A 21,072-nucleotide genomic window follows, 5' to 3' on the forward strand; every position below is an offset into this window, starting at 1 on the left:
TCTCAGCATGAGAGAGGCAGCGAGAGGAGGGAGGGAGAATGAGACTGAGCAAGTCAGCGTGAGGTGCAGGCAACAGCACCAGGTCCAGGAATACGAACCTCAGCATCTCCAGCTCCTCCAGCTGCAGCCCTTTGGACTAGCCGCCTTCTTGCCAGATGCCAGCCCCTATAGCACATACACAGTGGAGCTGCAGCAATTGTGCTGCTGAGCCCTTACTTCTTAATTTCATACTGGAGCTCTGCCTGCCTGACTTTCTTGTTCTGGAGGATCTGCATTGAATTTTCCCTTCTGGGCTACTTTCTAGAGCAACTGGTTGTTGTCCCAGAGATCATCAAGGTGACTAACAGGGACCCCCAAGTCTGAAAACAGCAAATATGACTGCAGCAGTGAATAACTGTTAACCGAAAGGATTTATTTAGAAGACAGACAAGATGCCTTTTGAAGGGTTTAGTTCACTGAAAGACAGATTTTTGAAACCAGGGAAGGAAGACGTGAAGACCACTGTTAGTGACTCTCTGGGGAATCTGCAAAGGTAAAATCTGATGGAAATGTCCAAGAAAGATTCGTATTTTGTTCTAGTTAAAGAAATTTTAGGGTTACCTTTATTAAAAGGAAAGATGTGAAGAAAAATCTGTTAATAAAAATAGGAGTTAAGGTCGCAGAAAAAATAGCTGAGCACACATGAGAAGATACAAAAGTTAGCACATAAAATAACGTTACAGCATTGACTCTCTATAGACTATAAAGTATGTTATGCTGAACAAGAGTTGATAGTAAATTATGAAACATTACTCTAGTGTTATGTAGAGCATAAAAAAGGACCACAGTTAAACACAGTTTTAAATATTTAACGGAAGTGATTTCTACTTTTGGCTTGCATGAGAAATGATGATCATTTTGCAAATTACAACATGCAAACTTTATGGATAGATGTTTAAAAAGATTTAGGGTAAAATTTTCAAAAATGTCCAATTGACTTAGAAGCCTACTGACTTTCAATGAGATTTAGGTTCCTAAATTGCTTAATTACGTCTGAAAATTTTACCCTGGATCAAAAGCAGAAAAGCCATCCAGTGAAAAGTAAGTGTGTGTGTGTGTGTGTGTGTGTGTATTTTAGCTAGGGCAAACAGGAGTTTGAAAGAGAGAAAAGAGAATCCGGGATTTATTAGGGGCAGGAAAAAAGTTCACCATTTTCACCTTGATTTGGAAGTTTAAAATAAAACAAGCTTGAACATTTTTACTTTTGAATAATAATTAAAAAAAAAAACTATACACACAAAGGAATCAAATTGATACAAAATAGTAGTAATATCAGTAAAGGCCTCTATCCTGCAAACCTTTACAGACATGCTAACTTTAAAGACATGGATAGTTCCATTGACTTCATTTATTTATATATTTTATGCATAATGAAGTGCCAATAACTTCAATGGTGCTACTCACATGCTTAATGTTAATCACATGCTTAAATGTTTGCAAGATCAGGCCCCTGTTTGCAATTTAATTTATTTTATTATATTGGATTTGTGTGTGCTTTTACATACAAAGATCAGATGTCTGCTTTTTCTGTTGGGAGTGCTGGTCCAGGTATAATTCTTGGTGCATCTGTGCTTGTCTTCTATTCAGAGAAAGGGGGGGGGGGGGGGAGAAATGAATTCATTTATATTTATATATTTATATTACACTGTGGTACATATATGCAGAAGAGTGGGAGAGAATGCTTTTTTTTTTTTTTTTTTTTTTTTTTTTTTAAGGAGTCACTAATATGAATTCATATATCTCTTGCTATCGTGAGGACTTCTACACCTTGTAAACACATTGAAGCATACTCAGAGTATTTATTCCCTGCATAGTTTCTCCTTAACTTTTCTCCATTTACAATCTTTTATACAAAGCCAGGCATTTGCTTTTTGACTTGTAAAGTATATAAACAGCGCGTGCGCGCACACACACACGCACAGAGCGCATGGCTGTACAACTAAATCACAAGTCATTTTGCTGTGAATCCTGCTGGTCCATATGAACAAATGTACTTATGGTTTACAGTCTAACGTTCAAGTGGCATATCCATGTGGCTTGTTGGCAGTGCATTTGGTTGCCATGTGGAAAACTCACACAAGCTTTGAATTGTCTTTGTTACCCAAAGGTTGCTGAACTCTAACAAGAGATGGCAAACTGGTTCAAATACCCTTCAGTAAGAACTGGTCTCAAGCTTTGCCCAAAACTTTTGTGAGCCAAACCAAGCCATATTTGACAGACAGAAAAATCTGTTAAACTTTTTCTTTTTAAAGGGTGCCACAGGACCCTCTGTTTCTTGTTAAATGTTCAGGTGCTTCTGCCCTTCCCAATTTTAATGCTAAGAGAGAAAGAGGAAATAGAGAAATACAATGCAAGGCTATTCTCACCATGTCTACAACCAGGCCCAAACCAAGAAGCACTGAAAGTTTAATGACAAAGCCTATTCTTGGGATATCTGGAGCCCAAACTAGTTTGTTTATGTTTGAAAAATTTCTGTAAACTATTAAAACATGTAGCTGTTTAGCTTGAGGTTCACCCACTGCTACTTAAAACACAAACTAAAAATATGAAATTTGCTTTTATTATGGTAATTGTGCTGGGCCAAATTCAGCCATGACTTTGCTCCCCATCCAACCACACTGATTTCAACAGTATGTAAATCAGCAGAGAATATTATACATTTTTGAATATTTGGTTGATGACTATTTAGCAACCTGTAAAGAAAATTACGGGCATTGGAAAATATGATGGGTTAAAGGTGTGATTTTTTTTTCAAAATAATTGTATAAATGGTATTCTTCTACTTTTCATTCAAATATTTTAAAATGATCCTTGCAATTTAAGATCCATTGACACAAATAATTTCCTCCTGTGTGATCTTATGGAAACTCAAGTTGCTGTTGGCTTGTTGTCAGTTGGAATAACTTTGCTAGAGGTTTTAGAAATTGCTTTAACCCTTCCAAAGTAGGATGAGTGTAAAGTGCAATAATAGCACATTCTTGATTAGCCTAATATAATGGGGCACCTGAAATTCATTCAGCTGATTCTGGATTTGGATTAATGGGGCCAGGAGTCTGCAGGTTTTTCTACATTTCACAGGAAAACAGGCTTTCTCCTTCAAAGCTTCTAAACTCTGCAGATGTATGCGCTTAAGGACTGCAGTTTTCCATGTGGAAAACTTTATACACTACAGCACAATTTCAGGCCTTATCTACCATGAGGATCTCAGCGATCTTTGACCAGCCACTGGTATAGCTGCGTCCCTAGTTCAGACAACCAAATCTGCTATAGTGCCACTCAGTGTAGTTTACCCCTGCTTGAAACAGGGGTAAGCTGCTGTGGTGCAAATCACAGTTTGCATAGGGTTTGCCTGTCTACACTAAGGTTTTTGCACTGGTGCTGTTGTGCCAAGAGTTGGCCATCAATGACTAGAACCTGGGCAAATCCCAAGTGATTGAACAAGACCTCAGAAGTTGTGTTCACCTTTGGATAAATGAGGGTTTTAGTTGATTGATATTTGAATGCTTGAGGTTACACTGAATCCGCTAATTCTTGCTGCTATGATGAAACTGATGAGTGTGTTGCGGATGGTTAATGATGTTAGAGGAAGATGTGATATTTGAATGTTGTGTAATTGTCTCATGTTGCTACAGCCCCCTTGTATCATGTAAAGGTTATTCTGAAATGTATCAATCTGATCTAACTTATTGTAGGTATTTATAATTTTCCCATCACTATAGCATCTCTGCAATTTTAAATAATTAAAAATGAAACTGTTTAAATTCTGCTCCCTCCTTTTATGTGATTGCCTATCTTTGCCAAATGTGGTTTAGTTTCTACACCAAAATAAATAAATACAGCAAGGTGAAGGTGTACTTGCTCTAAAAATTATTTTTTTCTTAGTAGTTTTGGGACTTGTTAAAAGTTCATGCAATCTGTTTAATCAGTAGTTTTAAGTATGAAAAATCTAGAGACCTTGTTCAAGATGAAAGAAAATGACTAGAGAAAGCAGCAAAGGATAAATGAGTACAGTGTCTATGAACACTAAATATTGGAGCTATACTGGCGTTCTGTTTTTGAATAGATTTTCAAATATTTCGTGTATGAACTTTAAGATTGGGATACATATATCCTTAACATTCCCCGGTGGTTTGTGTCCAAAAGTTTAGATGACTATCTACAGGGTAGATGAATGTGTAATAAATCTGAAAGTCTGTGGATAATGCCCCTGAGAAGTACACACACGCGCACACACACTACAGGGAACATTTCTGAACATCTGAAAATAATCCTTCATAAATGATGAAAATCAATCTTTAAGAAGGTTTGTAGGAAAACCCAAGAGACTTTTGTATAGTAAGTCTGACCTATCCTGGCAAATGCATCCCAGCATGAAGCATTAAGCCCTCCTCTGGCTTGGACCCACATGTAGACCCAGTCGAGAGGAGTGGAAACTTCCCACTGGACAGGAGATGTGGAGTGTTCTTTGCTTGCTCCTCTCCCTGTATGGGACTATCCACCTATATGGAAGAAGTGAGTGAAGCCTAAGGCCCAAGGCTCTGCATGGGGGGAGGTAGGACAGAAGACAAAGCAAGATAAGACTGAAGGGGTGAAAGCTTGGCAGTCCCTCAAGAAGAAACATGATCAGATTCGAAGATGAATAATTTACAATGCACAACTGGGAATAGCCTTAAAATCCAGGGGCTGTGGAGAGAGCGAGGTCATGCGTGCCAGGTGGCCATAAATGTGTTTTAAACAAAGCCCTATTTTAAATTGTTGTTGTAACCACCATTTTGTTTCTGAATTTTAGGAAGTACCAGTGTAAAAAGGGCTAGCAAGTGTGCGAGGCCATGCCTTGTGGAAATATGCCCATCCATGCTTGATGGCCAAATGTTCATTCTCATATTTTATTTTTCAGAACTTAATACCAAAAAGAAAAAAAAGGGCAAAGAAATGGAGTGATATATGGGATGATCATGGACAGTATGAGCACAGGTGGAACAACGTCCTGCAGCGCACACTTCAAATTAAACTAGACAAAATAGAGCATTGCATGTATTCTGAAGCATCTTGCAATATGCCTCAGGTGTAAAGCATACACATATTTTTAAATTGGGCTACTGTGCTATAAAGGAGTTCTGAATATTCGACCTATATCATTTTAGGGCCCAGTCAGGGTCTCATTAAAGTCCATAGTAAAATTGGAAGCAATACTGGGCCCAAGGTCCTAGTTTTCCTGGTTCACTAAGCACTACTTTTAACACTGAGTCTCAGGTCAGAGGAATATTTTCATGTGCATTGTCAGTCAGCTGAAAATATATAGGTGTGAACAGATGTTTCAACTTTGCACAATAATCTCATCTAGGCCAGCTGCCCAAAATGCTGCTGTTACTTAAAATCTTACCTCTTCCAAGAAAGTAGAGTGAGAGGCAGGCAAAAGAAAATTAAAGAACAGTTCTTTGAAATATTTACTTTATTGATCAATAACTTCTGACTTAGATTGTCAAAGGAAGATAATTACATACTTTGGCTTACTAATTACATATTTTGCTGTGATGTAAAAGTAGTTAGTCTTAATTTAACTTTTTCGCTTTCTATGGTTGTTTGCTTTTGGCATTTCACTCAGCTTGAACAATGAAACCAGACTAATCAATTTCACTTTTACATACAATTCCCCCAAAGGAAAAGAGTAATTAAAACCAGTTGCTTAAGGGGCAAACCAACCCACACAAACCCTTAAAAGCAAGAAACTGTCCATTGAATGTGTCGTCCTAGAATATATCTGAATTTGCACACATTACTTTCACTGACAAACTCTGATCCTTTGTCTAGAAGTCCTAAACAACTCTAACATTTACACATCCTACATTCTTTGTGATAGCACTATAAAACAAATTTTTAACTCCAACCTTATCAAGATCTCTTAGAAATCCATGCAATGGTGGAGATTATGATGTGGGGAAGTCTGAGGCTGGAGTTAAAATTTTGTGTTACAGTGAGAACATGAGACATACAGTGTGTGATGATACATCATTGCAAAGGGTAGAGACTTCAAAGTTTTTAAATGAAATCTCATGTTTGAAAGGATATGGTAAAATCAATAGGAAACTGCTAAATCTATTATTTTTGGATTATGGATTTGCAGTCTTTTGCGTGGGACCCTCCCTGTTGGTTAGGGAGGGATGGTAGCTTAAAGTTATAGTGTTCAGGAGGATGTTATGCTTAAGACTTTACAGCTCTCCCAGGATGCTTCATCTAGCTACAGGTAGATCAGCTGGAGACAGCCCACCTGCATGTGCTCTGGCAAGATTTCTCTGTATCTGATTTCAGTGTGGTAAAGGAATAGAATCAATCAGTACTGTTAAAGCTATGGTGCTGTTAAAGCTTTGGCAGGACTGAAGGCTCAAAAGGGGCCTTGAATTTCTTCCAAGATTTAAATATGTGTTGTCTCTAGAACAGCTTCTCTGCCACACAGCCAGCTAAGAGACGCTATGGAGATTCCACCGGCAGACAGCTATATTTGAATGCTGAGTGTTGAAAAAGCAACTTCATATTGTTTACATAAGTGACAAAACCATTTCTTTTACATGAGCCCAAAATAATCAGGAAACAAACTCATAATTTAAATACAAAATATGTAAGATCTGCTATGGCTTTGTTCAGGAATCTCAACTTTTTAAAACTCTGAATTCTACTCTTGTGTCTATTGAAAGCAGCCTGTGTGTGTGTGGGTGGGGGGGGGGGAGGAACGCCTACTTCTGATGAGCAAGTTTAAAAATGAGTATTTAAAAAAAATGTAGCAGTTAAGTTGAAGTTGCCTTGTGCCAGCAGGATGGCCCTCAGCACAGTTTTGTGTGTGAAATTATTTCTGTTTTAATCATATCTCATAATTATAGAGGTTATTTGGACTGTGAGTAAACATTTCTGACAAGCCCCTAAAGGCTACGGAATGGTGTAAATTAGCCATTTCATAAGCAACTAGACCAACGTCACTGTGACATCTTATCTGAGAATTATGTGAATATCAAATACTTTTTTTTACTGTTTTATATGAATGAACATCAGCCAAAGGTGAGCGTGGCTATACAGCAGGAGATGTTAACAAGGGAAAATAGAAGAGTGATGTGTTGCAAATCTGCTATAGGCTGGTACCTGGAAGAAGGAAATAACTAGTTCTTATCAGAAAGAGTTAAACCATTTCATAACCTTGCAAAGCAGTTCAGTCTTCCTCTGAGTTTATAAGTAATTCTGCTTATCATTTCACAGTGATCAAATCCTTCACTAGTAACTCCTCAGCAGATGCAAAGAGAGTCATATTCTGAGTCTCATTTCAGAGCCGATTTCCAGGTGACAAAATAACATAAAATGAAAGGCTTTGTAATGCAAGTGCTGTCTAAGGGCTCAAGGCTTCATTGGATTAAGCACATGCTTAAGTGTATGAGTTGGCTATTGACTTCAATGTGGATATTCATATGTTCAGAGTTAATTATGCATTTAAGTGTTTTGATGGATTGAGGCCTAAGGCCCAAATCCACCATTTTAAAGCAATGAATAAAAAGTTAATGTTGGGAAAGGAAAAATTGAGCTTATGTACAGAGAGTGCACTTAAAGTTCATTCTCCTCTTAATGTTACTAGCAGTTCTACCAGCGATATTCTTATAGATTGGGCATGATGAATATGAGATGCATGACTACAGAAAAATGAACTTGCTGTTGAAAAGACAAGTACTAGACTGTTATGCGAGTTGGTTTTGCAACTTTTTAGTTTGGTTAAAAATGAAAATTCTTGCTTAGCTAGATTTTAAGGTTCAATTTTGCTATGTATAGTTTTATGTTGGGTGAATAGCAAGAAGTGCGGCGCTCTGATGAATCCCCCAAAGTAAAAATGCTTTTCCGAAACTTATTCACACCTCTTCGGTCTGCAAAATTTGGTTGGAAATCTCACACTAACAGTACTTTTTTTTTCAATATTTCTAAAAATTCCTGCTTCTGGTTGGATTGGAAAGCAACGTCCTATATAACAGCATTGTCTAAATGTAAGAGATTTGACGCACTTATGCTAGGGTCAGGAGTATTATCTGAAATAGGAGAGTGCTTTGAAAGGAATAATGCTAATAATAGTTAATGTAAATACAATCATGAACCAAATGAGGTTTGGTTTTAAAGATGTTTCTTTTATCAATAGTTTAAGCTGAACAGAAAATGCTCTCTTGTCTTAATGATTTCTGATAGGTAGGTGGCTTAGGGTAGTGCTTCCCAGCAATGGAGGACAGGCCGCTTTGGGGAAGAGAGGAAGGCTTAGTCATGGGGCTCAGGACGTAAGAGAAGAGCAAAGGAGGTGGAGAAAGCTGAATAACCCCAAATCAGCTCCAGCTCTCATTGCAAATGTGCTCACGTGATGATAGTTGAAGCAGCAGTTGGCTCCTTGAAAGTCACTCAGCTTCCTTCCCTACTTCCACAATGACCCCTAAAGCAACCAGCCACAGGAACAGTTTGCATGTAGAGAACTAGTCTCTCACTGGCCTAAGGGAGCACATAGAGTCTGGCCCCATGCAGCCTCCAACCCAGATAGCATGTTGTCTTCTAGTGAATGGGGATCCAGGAGGGAGAGACAAAGCAACCGAGCAGAAGAAGAGTAATTAGAATGCACATGCACACAACACACACAAATGTAAAATATGTAAAGGAAAAAGAAAGGACTAAAGGCCAGGAGACAGAAAATGAGATTGCAGGAATGGTGCCAGGGCATAGTGTGAGGAAGCACAGCGGAGGGAGGCACATCTGCCAATCATTCCAGCACAATGGGGGCTCCTCCAGGAGAAGGCTGGGAACCATTGGGTTTAAGGAGATTTTTAAGTGGGCTGTAGAATGGACCTGTTACCACTAGCAAACTGGGTCAAATCCAGCCCAGGACAGTAAATTGTTACTATTTAGGGGTGATTTATTGCCCAATGTAAATTACATTTCAATCTGGTTGCAGTGGACAGGTGTGTACATCACAAAATGTATCACCACAACAGGCAATCTCAGCGGAGAGGCTAGGTCCAGGAGATTAAATTATTTTCTTACCCTTCAAAGCATGCTCAAGGCATGATATAGGAACAGTGTGGGGAAGTTTGCACTGTCACTGCAGACACTGGATCTTTTGTGTGGATAAACAGAGGGCTTGGGATCTCCAGGCTGCCAGTTTGACACTTTTTACCAGCACTGAGTTCACAGGAAGTGGGGAAAAATATCCCCCACAAGTTACTATTCTTTTCTAATACTTACATTCAGAGGTGAAAGTAAGCCGGTATGGGCCGATATGGCGTACTGGTAAGAAAGTGGCTGCCGGTACGGGCTGGTACACAGCTGACGTTAGCGCTTTAAGCACCATACCAGCAGGGTTGCTGACGGGGGTGGGGTCGTGGTGCAAAAGGGGCAGCCTGGGGCCTGGTGATTTAAAAGGGCCTGCGGCTCCCGGCTGCGGCCAGAGCCCTGGGCCCTTTAAATCGCTGCCAGAGTCCCTGGCAGCACGGGCCAGGCAGTGCTGAAGGGCTGGCGGGGGAGTCTGGCCCCAACTGAGGCCACGCCCATTCCGGTGTCCCAGAGCCACCCCCCCCCCCACCTTGCCCAGGACTGCAGCCGCCTTGCGTACTGGTAAGTCCTTTAAGTTACTTTAACCCCTGCTTACATTACTGAAGAACCCAGAGCCTCCATCAAGACAGGGGCCTTGTGGTGTTAAGTGGTGTAAGCTGGTGCAGTCATTGCCCAGAAGAGCTAATCCTTCTGATAGCTATGAATTCATTAAGAAGAGATGATTGCACTAAATAAAGCACAGTTGCTCTTGTCTGAACAAATGGGGGGATAAGAATTTATTAGAGCTGTGTCTCTCAACTGTTTGGTCATGACCCTCGAGGGGTTGGGAGGGGTTGATAATTGATTGCAAAGAAAATCTTGCTTCCCCACTCCCTGCACATCCTTACCCTTCAAGTTCTAGTATTCCATCAACCTCTCAACACACACACACACACACACACACACACACACACACAAATAAATTATATAGGCTTATTGTTAGTATTGATACACTTCTTACTCTTACTTTTATAATACATGCAAGGACGTCATGAACATTTTTGATATTGAATAAGGGGTTGCCCATCTGAAAACACGCTGAGAAACACTGTATTAGAGCAATCTGAGAGTGCCCAGAAAGGTGGTTAAGAGATGTTACAACATTTTTGTATTAGACAAATTATGTTCCACTTGTATTGGGATGTTTTATATATTTGAAACTGAAACAGGCCCAGAGATCTGAATACCTCTCTGTCATTCTGTTTGTGAGTGCCAGTCTCCGGGATGACTGTCAGAAAACAGGGCAGACACCCGAAGCGAGTAGTGTGTTCTATAATGAGTAGGGCCCTACCAAATGCACGGCAATGAAAAATGCATCACGGACTGTGAAATCTGGTCTCCCCCCCATGAAATCTGGTCTTTTGTGTGCTTTTATCCTATACTATACAGATTTCACGGGGGAGACCAGTGTTTGTCAAATTGGGGGTCCTGACCCAAAAGGGAGTTGCAGGGGTCACAAGGTTATTTTAGGGGGTCAGGTATTGCCACCCTTCTGCACTGCCTTCAGATCTAGGCAGCTGGAGACCAGTGGCTGTTGGCCAGGTGCCAGTCTTTAAAGGCAGTGCCCCGCCAGCAGCAGCGGCACAGAAGTACGGGTGGCAATACTACATTAGGCCACCCTTACTTCTGCACTGCTGCCTTCAGAGCTGGGCGGCCGGAGAGTAGCAGCTGCTGACTGAGGGCCCAGCTCTGCAGGCAGCAGCGCAGAAGTAAGGGTGGCAATGCCCATGGGCAGCTGTGGTGGCTTTGCCTTTCCAAACAGCCCAGCATGGCCTGGCCCCGCCCACCCACCTCCCTGAGTGAGCCACCTCCTGCTTGCCCTGCCCCAGCCCAGACAGGCCTGCTCCTCTTCAGGGAAGCCTGCTGGGGGTCCCCGGGTGCTGAGGCCATGTCGCCTGGTGCTTGGGGGGGGTGGGGGGGGCTAGAGGCACTGGGGCCGTGAAGGGGGGCCCACATGCCCTGCGCTTTGGGAGCAGAGGGGACCCACGCGCTACCCACCCTGTGCTCAGCAGGCCAGGGGGTGGGGCCACACAAAGCGTGCCCTGTGCTCTGGGGTGGGGGGAGCCATGTGCCACCCACTGGCCCACCTGCTTGGGGGCCGGGGGCAGGCCACTCATCACCCCCCTGCCCTGTGCTCTGGGGCTGGGAGGTCATGCACTACCCACCTGCCCTGTTCTCAGTGGCTGCACTACTGGCCCAGCGCTCTGGGGCTGGGGGGGTGCTGGTGGCCGTGGGAAGGGGGAGGCTCATGTGGGGGAAGAAGGGCGGGTCCTCAGGTTGGGGGGCGGGACTGGCTGGGGGCTAGCCTCCCCCACCTGGCAGTTCACCAGCCACCCATGGCAATACCATACCATGCCATCCTTACTTCTCCACTGCTGCTGGCTGCGGCTCTGCCTTCAGAGCTGAGCTCCCAGCCTGCAGCTCCTGCTATCCAATTGCCCAGCTCTGAAGGCAGCGCCACTGCCAGCAGCAGCTCAAAAGTAAGGGTAGCAGTACCGCAACCCCCCCTACAATAACCTCACTACCACCCCCACAACTCCTTTTTGGGTCAGGACCCCTACAATTACAACACCATCTGTATAATGCGACTAATAATATCCTCCTTTTGTATCACACTTTGAGATCTACCGATAAAAAGAGCTTTGTGTGTGCTTCTGGTATAATTTAGAACATTTGGTAGTTATGGTTAGCAATGTGTTTTATTTTCCTTTGTGGAGTTTGTCATTTCTGATAACCTCAACACAGCTTCCATCTTTGTGCTTGCTAACAGCATTTGCATGAGCATCTGGCCAGTTAGATGTCCAACTACCTGATATGGGTCTGTGGACTTGGAAGGTTGCACATGGAAAAATTTCAGGCAGCTTTTGAAGATATAGCCCTTTAAACATATAACTGATTTTTAATTCACTGCATTATAGCAAGAGTTAAATCTCTTATAAGGATATAGCTGTAGTGGCCGATTAGACTGTGTTGCTGCCATGCACATATGAAGGAGTTTTACTGACAGAATAATATATTTTCCTTTTCTCCATATCCTTTTAGAAAAATTGATGGAACCAACACAGAAGAAGACCACATTGAATTGACTGAAGAGGGAAGGCCTGTGCTGGCAACCACTCACAAACCTCCCCTATGTGACTGCTATTGCTGTGGACTACCCAAGCGCTACATCATTGCCATTATGAGTGGTCTGGGCTTTTGCATTTCTTTTGGAATTAGGTGCAATCTGGGTGTTGCCATAGTGGAAATGGTTAACAACAGCACCGTCTATGTGAATGGAAAACCAGAGCTTCAGGTAAAGAAGCATCTATTGGTCTTCGTTCTTATCTGGCCCCCATCACCGCACCGTCTAAGTACCTCACAAATACTTACCTTCACAACACCCCAGTGAGATAGAGAAGTGCTATTGCAGATGGGAAAACGGAGACACAGAGAGACTAACCCAAGTTCACAAGTTTTATTTAGGCTTGGGCATTTTTACTGTTTAATACCCAATTTATTGGTTCTCTTATGGCCCAGGGTATATTGTCAGATAAATGCATGGGGATTCCTGTGCATTGCCATGGGAAGGGGGCTGGTGGAGGTAGAGAAGACAAATCTAATAGCGATGCTTCTAAACTTCTCCCCACCATGCTTTAAAAAGACTCATAGACTTTAAGGTTAGAAAGGACCATTATGATCATCTAGTCTGACCTCCCGCATGATGCAGGCCACAAAAGCTGACCCACCCCCTTTCCCTTGACTCAGCTGTTGAAGTCCCCAAATCCTGTGATTTAAAGACTTCAAGTCGCAGAGAATCCTCCAGCTAGCGACCCCTGCCCCATGCTGCAGAGGAAGGCGAAAAACCTCCAGGGCCTCTGCCAATCTACCCTGGAGGGAAATTCCTTCCCAACCCCAAATATGGCAATCAGTAGAACCCCGAGCATGCAGGCAAGATTCTCTAGCCAGACCCTCATTGACCATTGATACTATTTACCAGCGATGGCACGCTGTTGATTAATTGACTAAAATCACGTTATCCCATCAAACCATTCCCTCCATAAACTTATCTAGCTTAATCTTAAAGCCAGAGAGGTCTTTCGCCCCCACTGTTTCCCTCGGAAGGCTGTTCCAATATTTCACCCCTCTGATGGTTAGAAACCTTCGTCTAATTTCAAGCCTAAACTTCCCCATGGCCAGTTTATATCCATTCGTTCTCGTGTCCACATTAGTACTGAGCTGAAATAATTCTTCTCCCTCCCTGGTATTTATCCCTCTGATATATTTAAAGAGAGCAATCATATCCCCCCTCAGCCTTCTTTTGGTTAGGGTAAACAAACCGAGCTCCTCGAGTCTCCTTTCATACGACAGGTTTTCCATTCCTCTGATCATCCTAGTGGCCCTTCTCTGTACCCGTTCCAGTTTGAGTTCATCCTTTTTAAACATGGGAGACCAGAACTGCACACAGTACTCCAAATGACGTCTCACCAGTGCCTTGTATAACGGAAGCAGCACCTCCTTATCCCTACTAGATATACCTCGCCTAATGCATTCCAAGACCGCATTGGCTTTTTTCACGGCCACGTCACATTGCCAACTCATAGTCATCCTGCGGTCAACCAGGACTCCGAGGTCTTTCTCCTCCTCTGTTACTTCCAACCGATGAGTCCCCAGCTTGTAACTAAAATTCTTGTTAGTCATCCCTAAATGCATCACCTTACACTTTTCACTATTAAATTTCATCCTATTTCTATTACTCCAATTTACAAGGTCATCCAAGTCTCCCTGCAGAATATCCCAATCCTTCTCCGAATTGGCAATACCTCCCAACTTTGTGTCATCTGCAAACTTTATCAGCCCACTCCTACATTTGGTTCCGAGGTCAGTAATAAATAGATTAAATAAAATGGGACCCAAAACCAAACCTTGAGGAACTCCACTGGTGACCTCTCTCTCGAACCTGACAGTATGACAGTATGACCCGCTGCAGTCTCCCCTTTAACCAGTTCCTTATCCACCTCTGGATTTTCATATCGATCCCCATCTTTTCCAATTTAACCAATAATTCCTCGTGCGGTACCGTATCAAACGCTTTACTGGGAGCAGTCCCTCCCAAAACGAAGGGCGTTCTGCAGCCAGGTCTGGAAAGTGGGAAGCGACAGAGAAGGGAAGTTGAGTGTGCAAAACCTGGTAACTCTTGGGGGACAGGGAGCTACTTGCATGCAAGGAGCATCAGCCCAGCCCAGCCCATCAATTTTTTCCTCGTCATTCCTTTTGCAGAAATATCCCCAAATGATAAGATGCTAAATGGGGAAGAAACATGAGGGTTATCATGATCAGAACAGTATCCTGGCTCTGATAGCAGCCAATATCAGAAATGTCCGAGGAAGGTATCAGAACCTCCATAATAAACAATTATCAAGAGTATAGCTAAGGGGGAAGGTCGTTCCTAATCCTCAGTCGTAATTAGTTGTTTTATGTTCTGGAGCGAAAGGTTGATATGCCCTGTACATTTATCCGAGCTAGTGTAACTCCGGATGATCCTATTATGCATATAGGGCCAAAGTTTTAAAAAACAGGTGCCTAAAGGATAGGCTCCTAATCCTAATTTTTGAAAATCAGGTCATTGATGAATTCAGTGCTGAGAACCTAGCAAAGGGGATCGATAGGCAGACATGCCAAACCCTGTGGGGGGAAAAAAATGCAGAAATTGGGCTTGTTTTTGGTTTAATTGGCTTCTGAGTTGCTTGTTGCTTCTTTTTTGATCGGCTCCTGGCAAGCAGGGTCAAGCTGGGGCAACGGAGGGAGAGAGTCAGGGGTGCACGGTGGGCCCATAACAGTCCCAGACTGCACGCCGGTGGGATCTAGTCATATAGAGTGTTGGGGCTCTTAGGGATTGGCTTGTTTGGCCTTGTTTTGAAATGGGATTAGCTTGATTTTTGGTTTATTGTGAAAGTCGAGGTGCTTATTTACCACGTGAAAGTTGGCAACTGTGGCAATAGGGTACTTTTGAGAATCAGGTCACTGCCTCAGTTTGGTTTTAGTGGCCTAACTTTACAAAAATTAATTAAAAAAAAAAATTTGGTCAGCAATGTCTGATTTATTTTTTTAAATCCTACAATTATTCTTTACTTTTGATCTCTTCCATCATTCCATCAGTGGCTGGGTCTTTAACTTAACTGCAGTGAGGAAAAAAATAGTTTGTTGTCATCAAGTACCCCAGGATCAAAGTTGCTAGTCCCACAACCAGAGTGACTGATGTGAGGTCTTAAAGGAGTGTCTTTATTTATTTAAGTAGAAAAATAATCCTTTCTCAGGTTGTTCTGTTGCTTTTATCGGAGAAATAGTGAAGTCCAGTAGTCAGGGTTTGATTCTGCTCCATTAACATCAATGAGAGTTTTTCAAGTCCTTAGAGCAGGGGTCGGCAATGTTCGGCATGCGGCTCGCCAGGGTAAGCACCCTGGTGGGCCGGGCCAGTTTATTTACCTGCTGACGTGGCAGGTTCGGCCACTCGCCGCGGTTCGCCATCCCGGGCCAATGGGGGCGGCGGGAAGCGGTGCGGGCCAAGGGATGTGCTGGCCGCGGCTTCCTGCTGCCCCCATTGGCCCGGGACGGCAGTGGGAGCCACGATCGGCCGAACCTTCCGCGTCAGCAGGTAAATAAACTGGCCCGGCCCACCAGGGTGCTTACCCTGGCAAGCTGCGTGCCGAATGTTGCCGACCCCTGCCTTAGAGCATGTGACTGGTACCTTAGGGCCAGATTTTTAAAGGTGCAGATAGATGCCTAGTGGGGTTTGTTGGGGGGAGGGATAGCTCAGTGGTTTGAGCATTGGCCTGTTAAACCCAGGGTTGTGAGTTCAATCCTTGAGGGGGCCACTTAGGGATCTGGGGCAAAAATCAGTACTTGGTCATGCTAGTGAAGGCAGGGGGCTGGACTCAGGGACCTTTCAAGGTCCCTTCCAGTTCTAGGAGATAGGATATCTCCATTAATTTTTTTTTTAATTTTCAAAACTACGTAGCCGCCCAACTTCCATTCATTTCCATTTGAATTAAGCATCTAGATGCTTTGAAAAATCTCACTAGGCACCTAAATTCCCATAAAAAATTTGCCATAAGACTTTTGGGTCCCATGCCTGGCTTTGCTACTGGCTCCCGGTGTGAATTTGACTGTGTTACTTATCTTTTCTGTGTCTTTTGACTGATTTCTAAAATGGGGATAATAACCTATTTCACAGGAGTATTAAGCTTTAACTTACATTTTTAATGTGCTTTTTGCTCCTTGGACAAAGGCCATTTACTATGGAAGTGCAAAGCATCATATTACTCCCAGACATAGCAGGGCAACATAGTCTTACCTGCCTGCCTATGGATAGCCTTTGTTTTGCCATTGTACATACTTTTCCAAGTCATCAGCTCAGGTCTAATGGGAAGCAGGCACTTTCTTGCTGCTACCAAACAGTTTGTTATTAGAGTTGCTTGAAAAAAGTCAAAATCTTCATGAATATTTTTTTCAAAAATTTCACCAGTTTTTAGAAATTTAAAAAGGGCCCAGAGTATTTTTCAAGACTAAAAAATGCTGATCAGTTCTACTTGTGATCACAGGGACTTTCCCACCCCTATGGCTCTAAAGACAAGACGTTTCTTTCTTATGGTTCTAAGTGGAAGATGGCAGCTGGATAAACCCTTCCCATCATGCTGTGGCTCCACAACCTTTCCTGTTCTTCTCCCTCCTTCTCCTCCCATCTGCTAAACAAATGGATCAGACTCTGCAAGCACCAAATGAGCCCCGCAAAAGTGGATGGAAAGCCTACTACTTCTTCCCCACTGGTAGTCACCATTGGCCAGTCCCTGAGCCTGGGGCTGCGTGCTGGCCCTGTGCTTATTCTGTCTAATTCCTGATTTCTAGGATCCATCCAGCCTATGCTGCTTCTCCCAATGAGGCAGGACTTGGTAAGAAGCAGAATATATCTCCTACACAGGCCAGGGGAGAGTAGGAGTGCCCAGATGAGAAGAGGCTGGTTGAGATGGGACTGCCCATGCCCACAAGTCTTGATTTACTCCTTACTCTGCTCTGGGCATAAATCCTTCCATCTTCTTGACAAGGTGCCCCTTATAGGTCTTTCAAACACCAAGACACTGGTTAGTCCTTTTTGCTCTCAGGACTGACCATTATTTTAAGCTTTAAACTAGAAATCATTAATAGAAAATGGGGACATTCTGCAAAGTTAATTAATGCACTTGGAAAAAATAACCATAAAAAATACCCCAGCCCACTAGCATGATCTCATCTGAGTTTTGTATTGATGGGTAAGAGCAATGTTTTCAGCTCTTTGTTAGAGTGCCTGGCTAATTAAAGTGTCTGATCAAAATGAGAAACTGTTTTGCATTTTGTTTGTTTGAAAAAATCTAACCGGGCGAACTGAGTCTGCCTTATAGCATGCAGACAGGCACAAACATAAACCAAAATGTCATTGCTAAGGACTTTCTTTAGTTTCCATTTTTTGGGTAGTGTTTTAGTGAGGCTTCCTGATTCCCAATATAAATGACGGTGCTGTCTTCGAAAGATTCATTTGAAGGCTAATCACCCCTCCTCTCTGTTTCCATACTATGAGGATGACCATGAAACAGAATGGCACACTTCTCCTATGCCCAGCCATAGAAGGTTGATCCAAACAAAGGATGTCACGCAGGCTCATTTAAGCATGCTTACAAAGAACGGTAACAGCCTCTTGCAGGGAGAGCTTTGAGAGGCAGACTGAAAATATCTCCTAATTCAATTACATTAGATAGGGACAGATACACATAGTCCAGGCATGTGTCTGTTCATCAGACATTTGTAGGCTATGGATCATCTGTGATCGTCTGTGGTGATTGCACTGGTACCCTAATTTAAAACTAATATCATTCTTATCACATTTAATCGAATATAAAATACCTAGCTAGCTAATTTTATCCAGGTTTGTTTTAAGGAGCCATCTCTCCCCACTAGCCAGCAGAGTGTCTCCTCTTTGGGTGTTTCATCCCCATCTTCCCCCTTCCCTCCCTCCCTACACACACACCACCGAACACAGGTGGTTCATGCTAGGAATCTAAGGGCTCAACAATAAAAACGCTGCAATCAAATTAAAAAGAACCAAAGGGTCCAAATATGTATCCCACCCAAAACAAAGGATGTGGCACAGAGCAAACATGGTAACTGCCAGGGACCTAACTCACCAGATGAAAGAGATCAGTTCCCTGTTAATGTGAATAAAAGGGGATTGCTATTAGGGCCTCAAAAATGGTTAAGGCAGATCAGTACCGGGAGGTAGTTGCACAAAGACTTGACTGAGGAAGGCCCGTCCTTGGCTTTATCCTGGTTGAACCCCAGAATCAAAACTTGACTGCTAAAGGGATTATCTCAAATGTGTTTTGAGGTGCTATTTAATGAGCTAATTGTCATACCCCTGCTGTAACAGGTTGAGAAGAAGTCTGTACACGTCCAGTGTATGGTATCCATAGTACTATGGGAAGTGTGGCTCAAATGGTGACTTTTAAACAACTTCCAAACAGGATTTATCCTGCAATCAAGATGTTAAATATTCACCTTATTGTTAAAATGCTGTTTCCTTTGCAGAAAGCTCAGTTCAGCTGGGATCCAGAGACAGTAGGACTTATACATGGCTCATTTTTCTGGGGTTACATTGTGACACAAATTCCAGGAGGGTTTATCTCAAACAAACTGGCTGCTAACAGGTAAGATAAAATAATGGGGCATATAAATAATTTTTCATGATCACTGTTACATCATTTAACATAACATTTTATTGTGATAAATGTATTTCAGGGATATTATGGGTGGAAATCAATATGCGGTATTTATGTCTATTACCGAGTGGTGCTACTCCCTCTGTAGCTAAAATTGGAGCTAGCTTCCCAGTCTAAGCTTGATTTCCAACTCTGTTCTAATAGGTTACTACATTGCACTCATCACCATAATACCTGAGTGCATTCCAGTAGCAAATTATGTGAGGTGACTAACAGCTATCACATGTTGTTTGTTCTCTCGTCCTCTCCCCAGGGGACAGAAATATGTGCAATGGAGTGTCTTGTTTTGGTAGGGTTTTTTGTTGGGGGTAGGTGGGTTTGCAGGTGTTTAATATACATATCACTTTGTATTTGTGTTAGAGTAGGAAAGGTCAAAGAAATGCATTCCTAATATAACCCAAACCACTTAGTCTATCTGAAATTTTTATGTGTATCATGTCATCCCAGAAAAGTTTTGGGCAAATCACACAAGGGGATTTAAACATGTCCCTGTCATTTGCTTTTCAAAGATTTTCCTAATGCTGTTTTGGCTCAACTTATCTCTGAAATAGATTCACAAGGAAACTTCAGCTTTTTCTCTTCAAGGGTCCCTAATGTATAGAGATGCTGTTCACAGGTTTTGAAGAGGTGCATGTTGGAATTGTGGAGCTATTTAAAGATGCTATCCTGAAAGCGTGCGCACACACACACAAAAATACAGATAGACCTTCACTTACATACCTGTATTATGGGCTGAGCTAGTAGTAACATCGATGGCTAAGGCTGCCTAGCGCTTTGCATTAAAACCTCTGTTTTCAGTTTCTTGTAACTTCATCAGACTTTACGAATTTGTGCAGCCATTTTTCAAGCTTGCTGATTTTTAATAAAATGTAAGTTAAAAAACCCCACTCAGTTGTTTTCAGAATGAACTTAATGAAAATAGCTGGTTTTGTTAAAGTAAAAAGTATCTTCAAACATTTCTTTGAAGAGTTTCCAGGATTTGGAGCATGAACATAGGTGATGGATGGATAAGGTTGTCTCAAAATGTCTGGTGGTTTTCAGGGTGGCACTATCTCTAATATTGTTAACCAGGTTTTTTAAACTATATATATATATATATGTATTATGTGTGTGTGTGTGTGTGTGTAAGAAAAGGGGTGGGGGAGGGGCGGGAATGGTGCAGGGCTCCAACCCCTCTCCAAAGATTGCCTCTTCCAAAATGTACTCTGGGCTTAGTTTGCATCATTCCTTCTACAAAGTTAGCATCCTCTACTCTTGATTCCTCCACCAGACAAAATTGCCTGAGTTCATTCAGTGTTTATCTTATTTACCCAGTCCACAAACCAGCCAGCCTGACCATAGTTGTATCACCAGTCTTTTGATCTCTCTGAGCTACCCACAGAATGGACCAACTCCAACTTCCACAAGCCTACCAATATTTTACTGAGTAAAGCTGAAGAAATCTTTTTTTTTTTTAAGTCTGAGAAATAGCACTCTTCGTGGGAAGATGAATCTGTGAGACCTTACAGCTGATTTAAAATACATGTAGCCATTTCTACAATCCAAATATGCTGCAAATTACACACAATCTAATGGAAATGTGAATTCAATACAGAGCATTCTTTCTATAGTGAAATTTATAGTGTATCAAATGTCCCTATTTTAAATAACATAAAGTTATTGCTTGTAATATTAAAAAACAACAACAAAAAACACCATCAAAAACACTTTTGTGAAATTTTGGTAGCGGTTTCCATGTACTTGTATTGAAAAAGTACAGAATATGTCCATATCAGCTGGCATATGTAATTCTGTGACTCATGAATCTAATTTATGGTCTCAATATGCCTGTTTGAACTCTAATAACCAAACTCTACCAATTCAGCAGAGAAATTGGTGCTGGGATGGGAACCTTAAATGGGTGTATTACTTTCCGTACCTCACAGGCAAGAAGTCAGTTAGGTTTTATACAGTAAGTGGCAAGCTACTGTTACAGTTTCTAGCATTAATTATACTACTTGTTTACCATGTTCACTTTGCATCAGAGCCTCCATATCCTGTTTCTAAGTCGCAGAATAGAGTCTCAGAGAAACAGATACAGATGTAACAATTTTCTCCAGCTTTTATTGACTTTTTAAAAATTGCAATACGTTGTACTTTGCTCTTTGGTCAA

General features: G+C 42.2%; 1 protein-coding gene and 1 long non-coding RNA gene across 4 annotated transcripts in view; one reads left to right on the forward strand and one right to left on the reverse strand.

Annotated features, from left to right (window-relative positions):
• The first annotated feature begins 305 nt into the window (after positions 1-305).
• SLC17A8 (solute carrier family 17 member 8) overlaps positions 306-21,072 on the forward strand; it is a 44,142-nt gene continuing 23,375 nt past the window's right edge. For all 3 annotated transcript variants that reach the window (XM_054028856.1, XM_054028866.1, XM_054028873.1), the window contains exons 1-3: positions 306-532; positions 12,178-12,430; positions 18,730-18,848. In XM_054028856.1, the coding sequence (XP_053884831.1) occupies positions 432-532; positions 12,178-12,430; positions 18,730-18,848 (473 nt within the window). In that variant the 5' untranslated portion in view covers positions 306-431. The remainder of the gene's footprint in view (positions 533-12,177; positions 12,431-18,729; positions 18,849-21,072) is intronic.
• Positions 1,431-21,072, reverse strand: part of LOC128837660 (uncharacterized) — a 69,482-nt gene continuing 49,840 nt past the window's right edge. Inside the window, exon 3 of the long non-coding RNA XR_008445011.1 lies at positions 1,431-1,618. This is a non-coding gene — a long non-coding RNA (uncharacterized LOC128837660). The remainder of the gene's footprint in view (positions 1,619-21,072) is intronic.

This window comes from Malaclemys terrapin, chromosome 1 (assembly GCF_027887155.1).
Source record: "Malaclemys terrapin pileata isolate rMalTer1 chromosome 1, rMalTer1.hap1, whole genome shotgun sequence".
Classification (NCBI taxonomy): domain Eukaryota; kingdom Metazoa; phylum Chordata; order Testudines; family Emydidae; genus Malaclemys; species Malaclemys terrapin.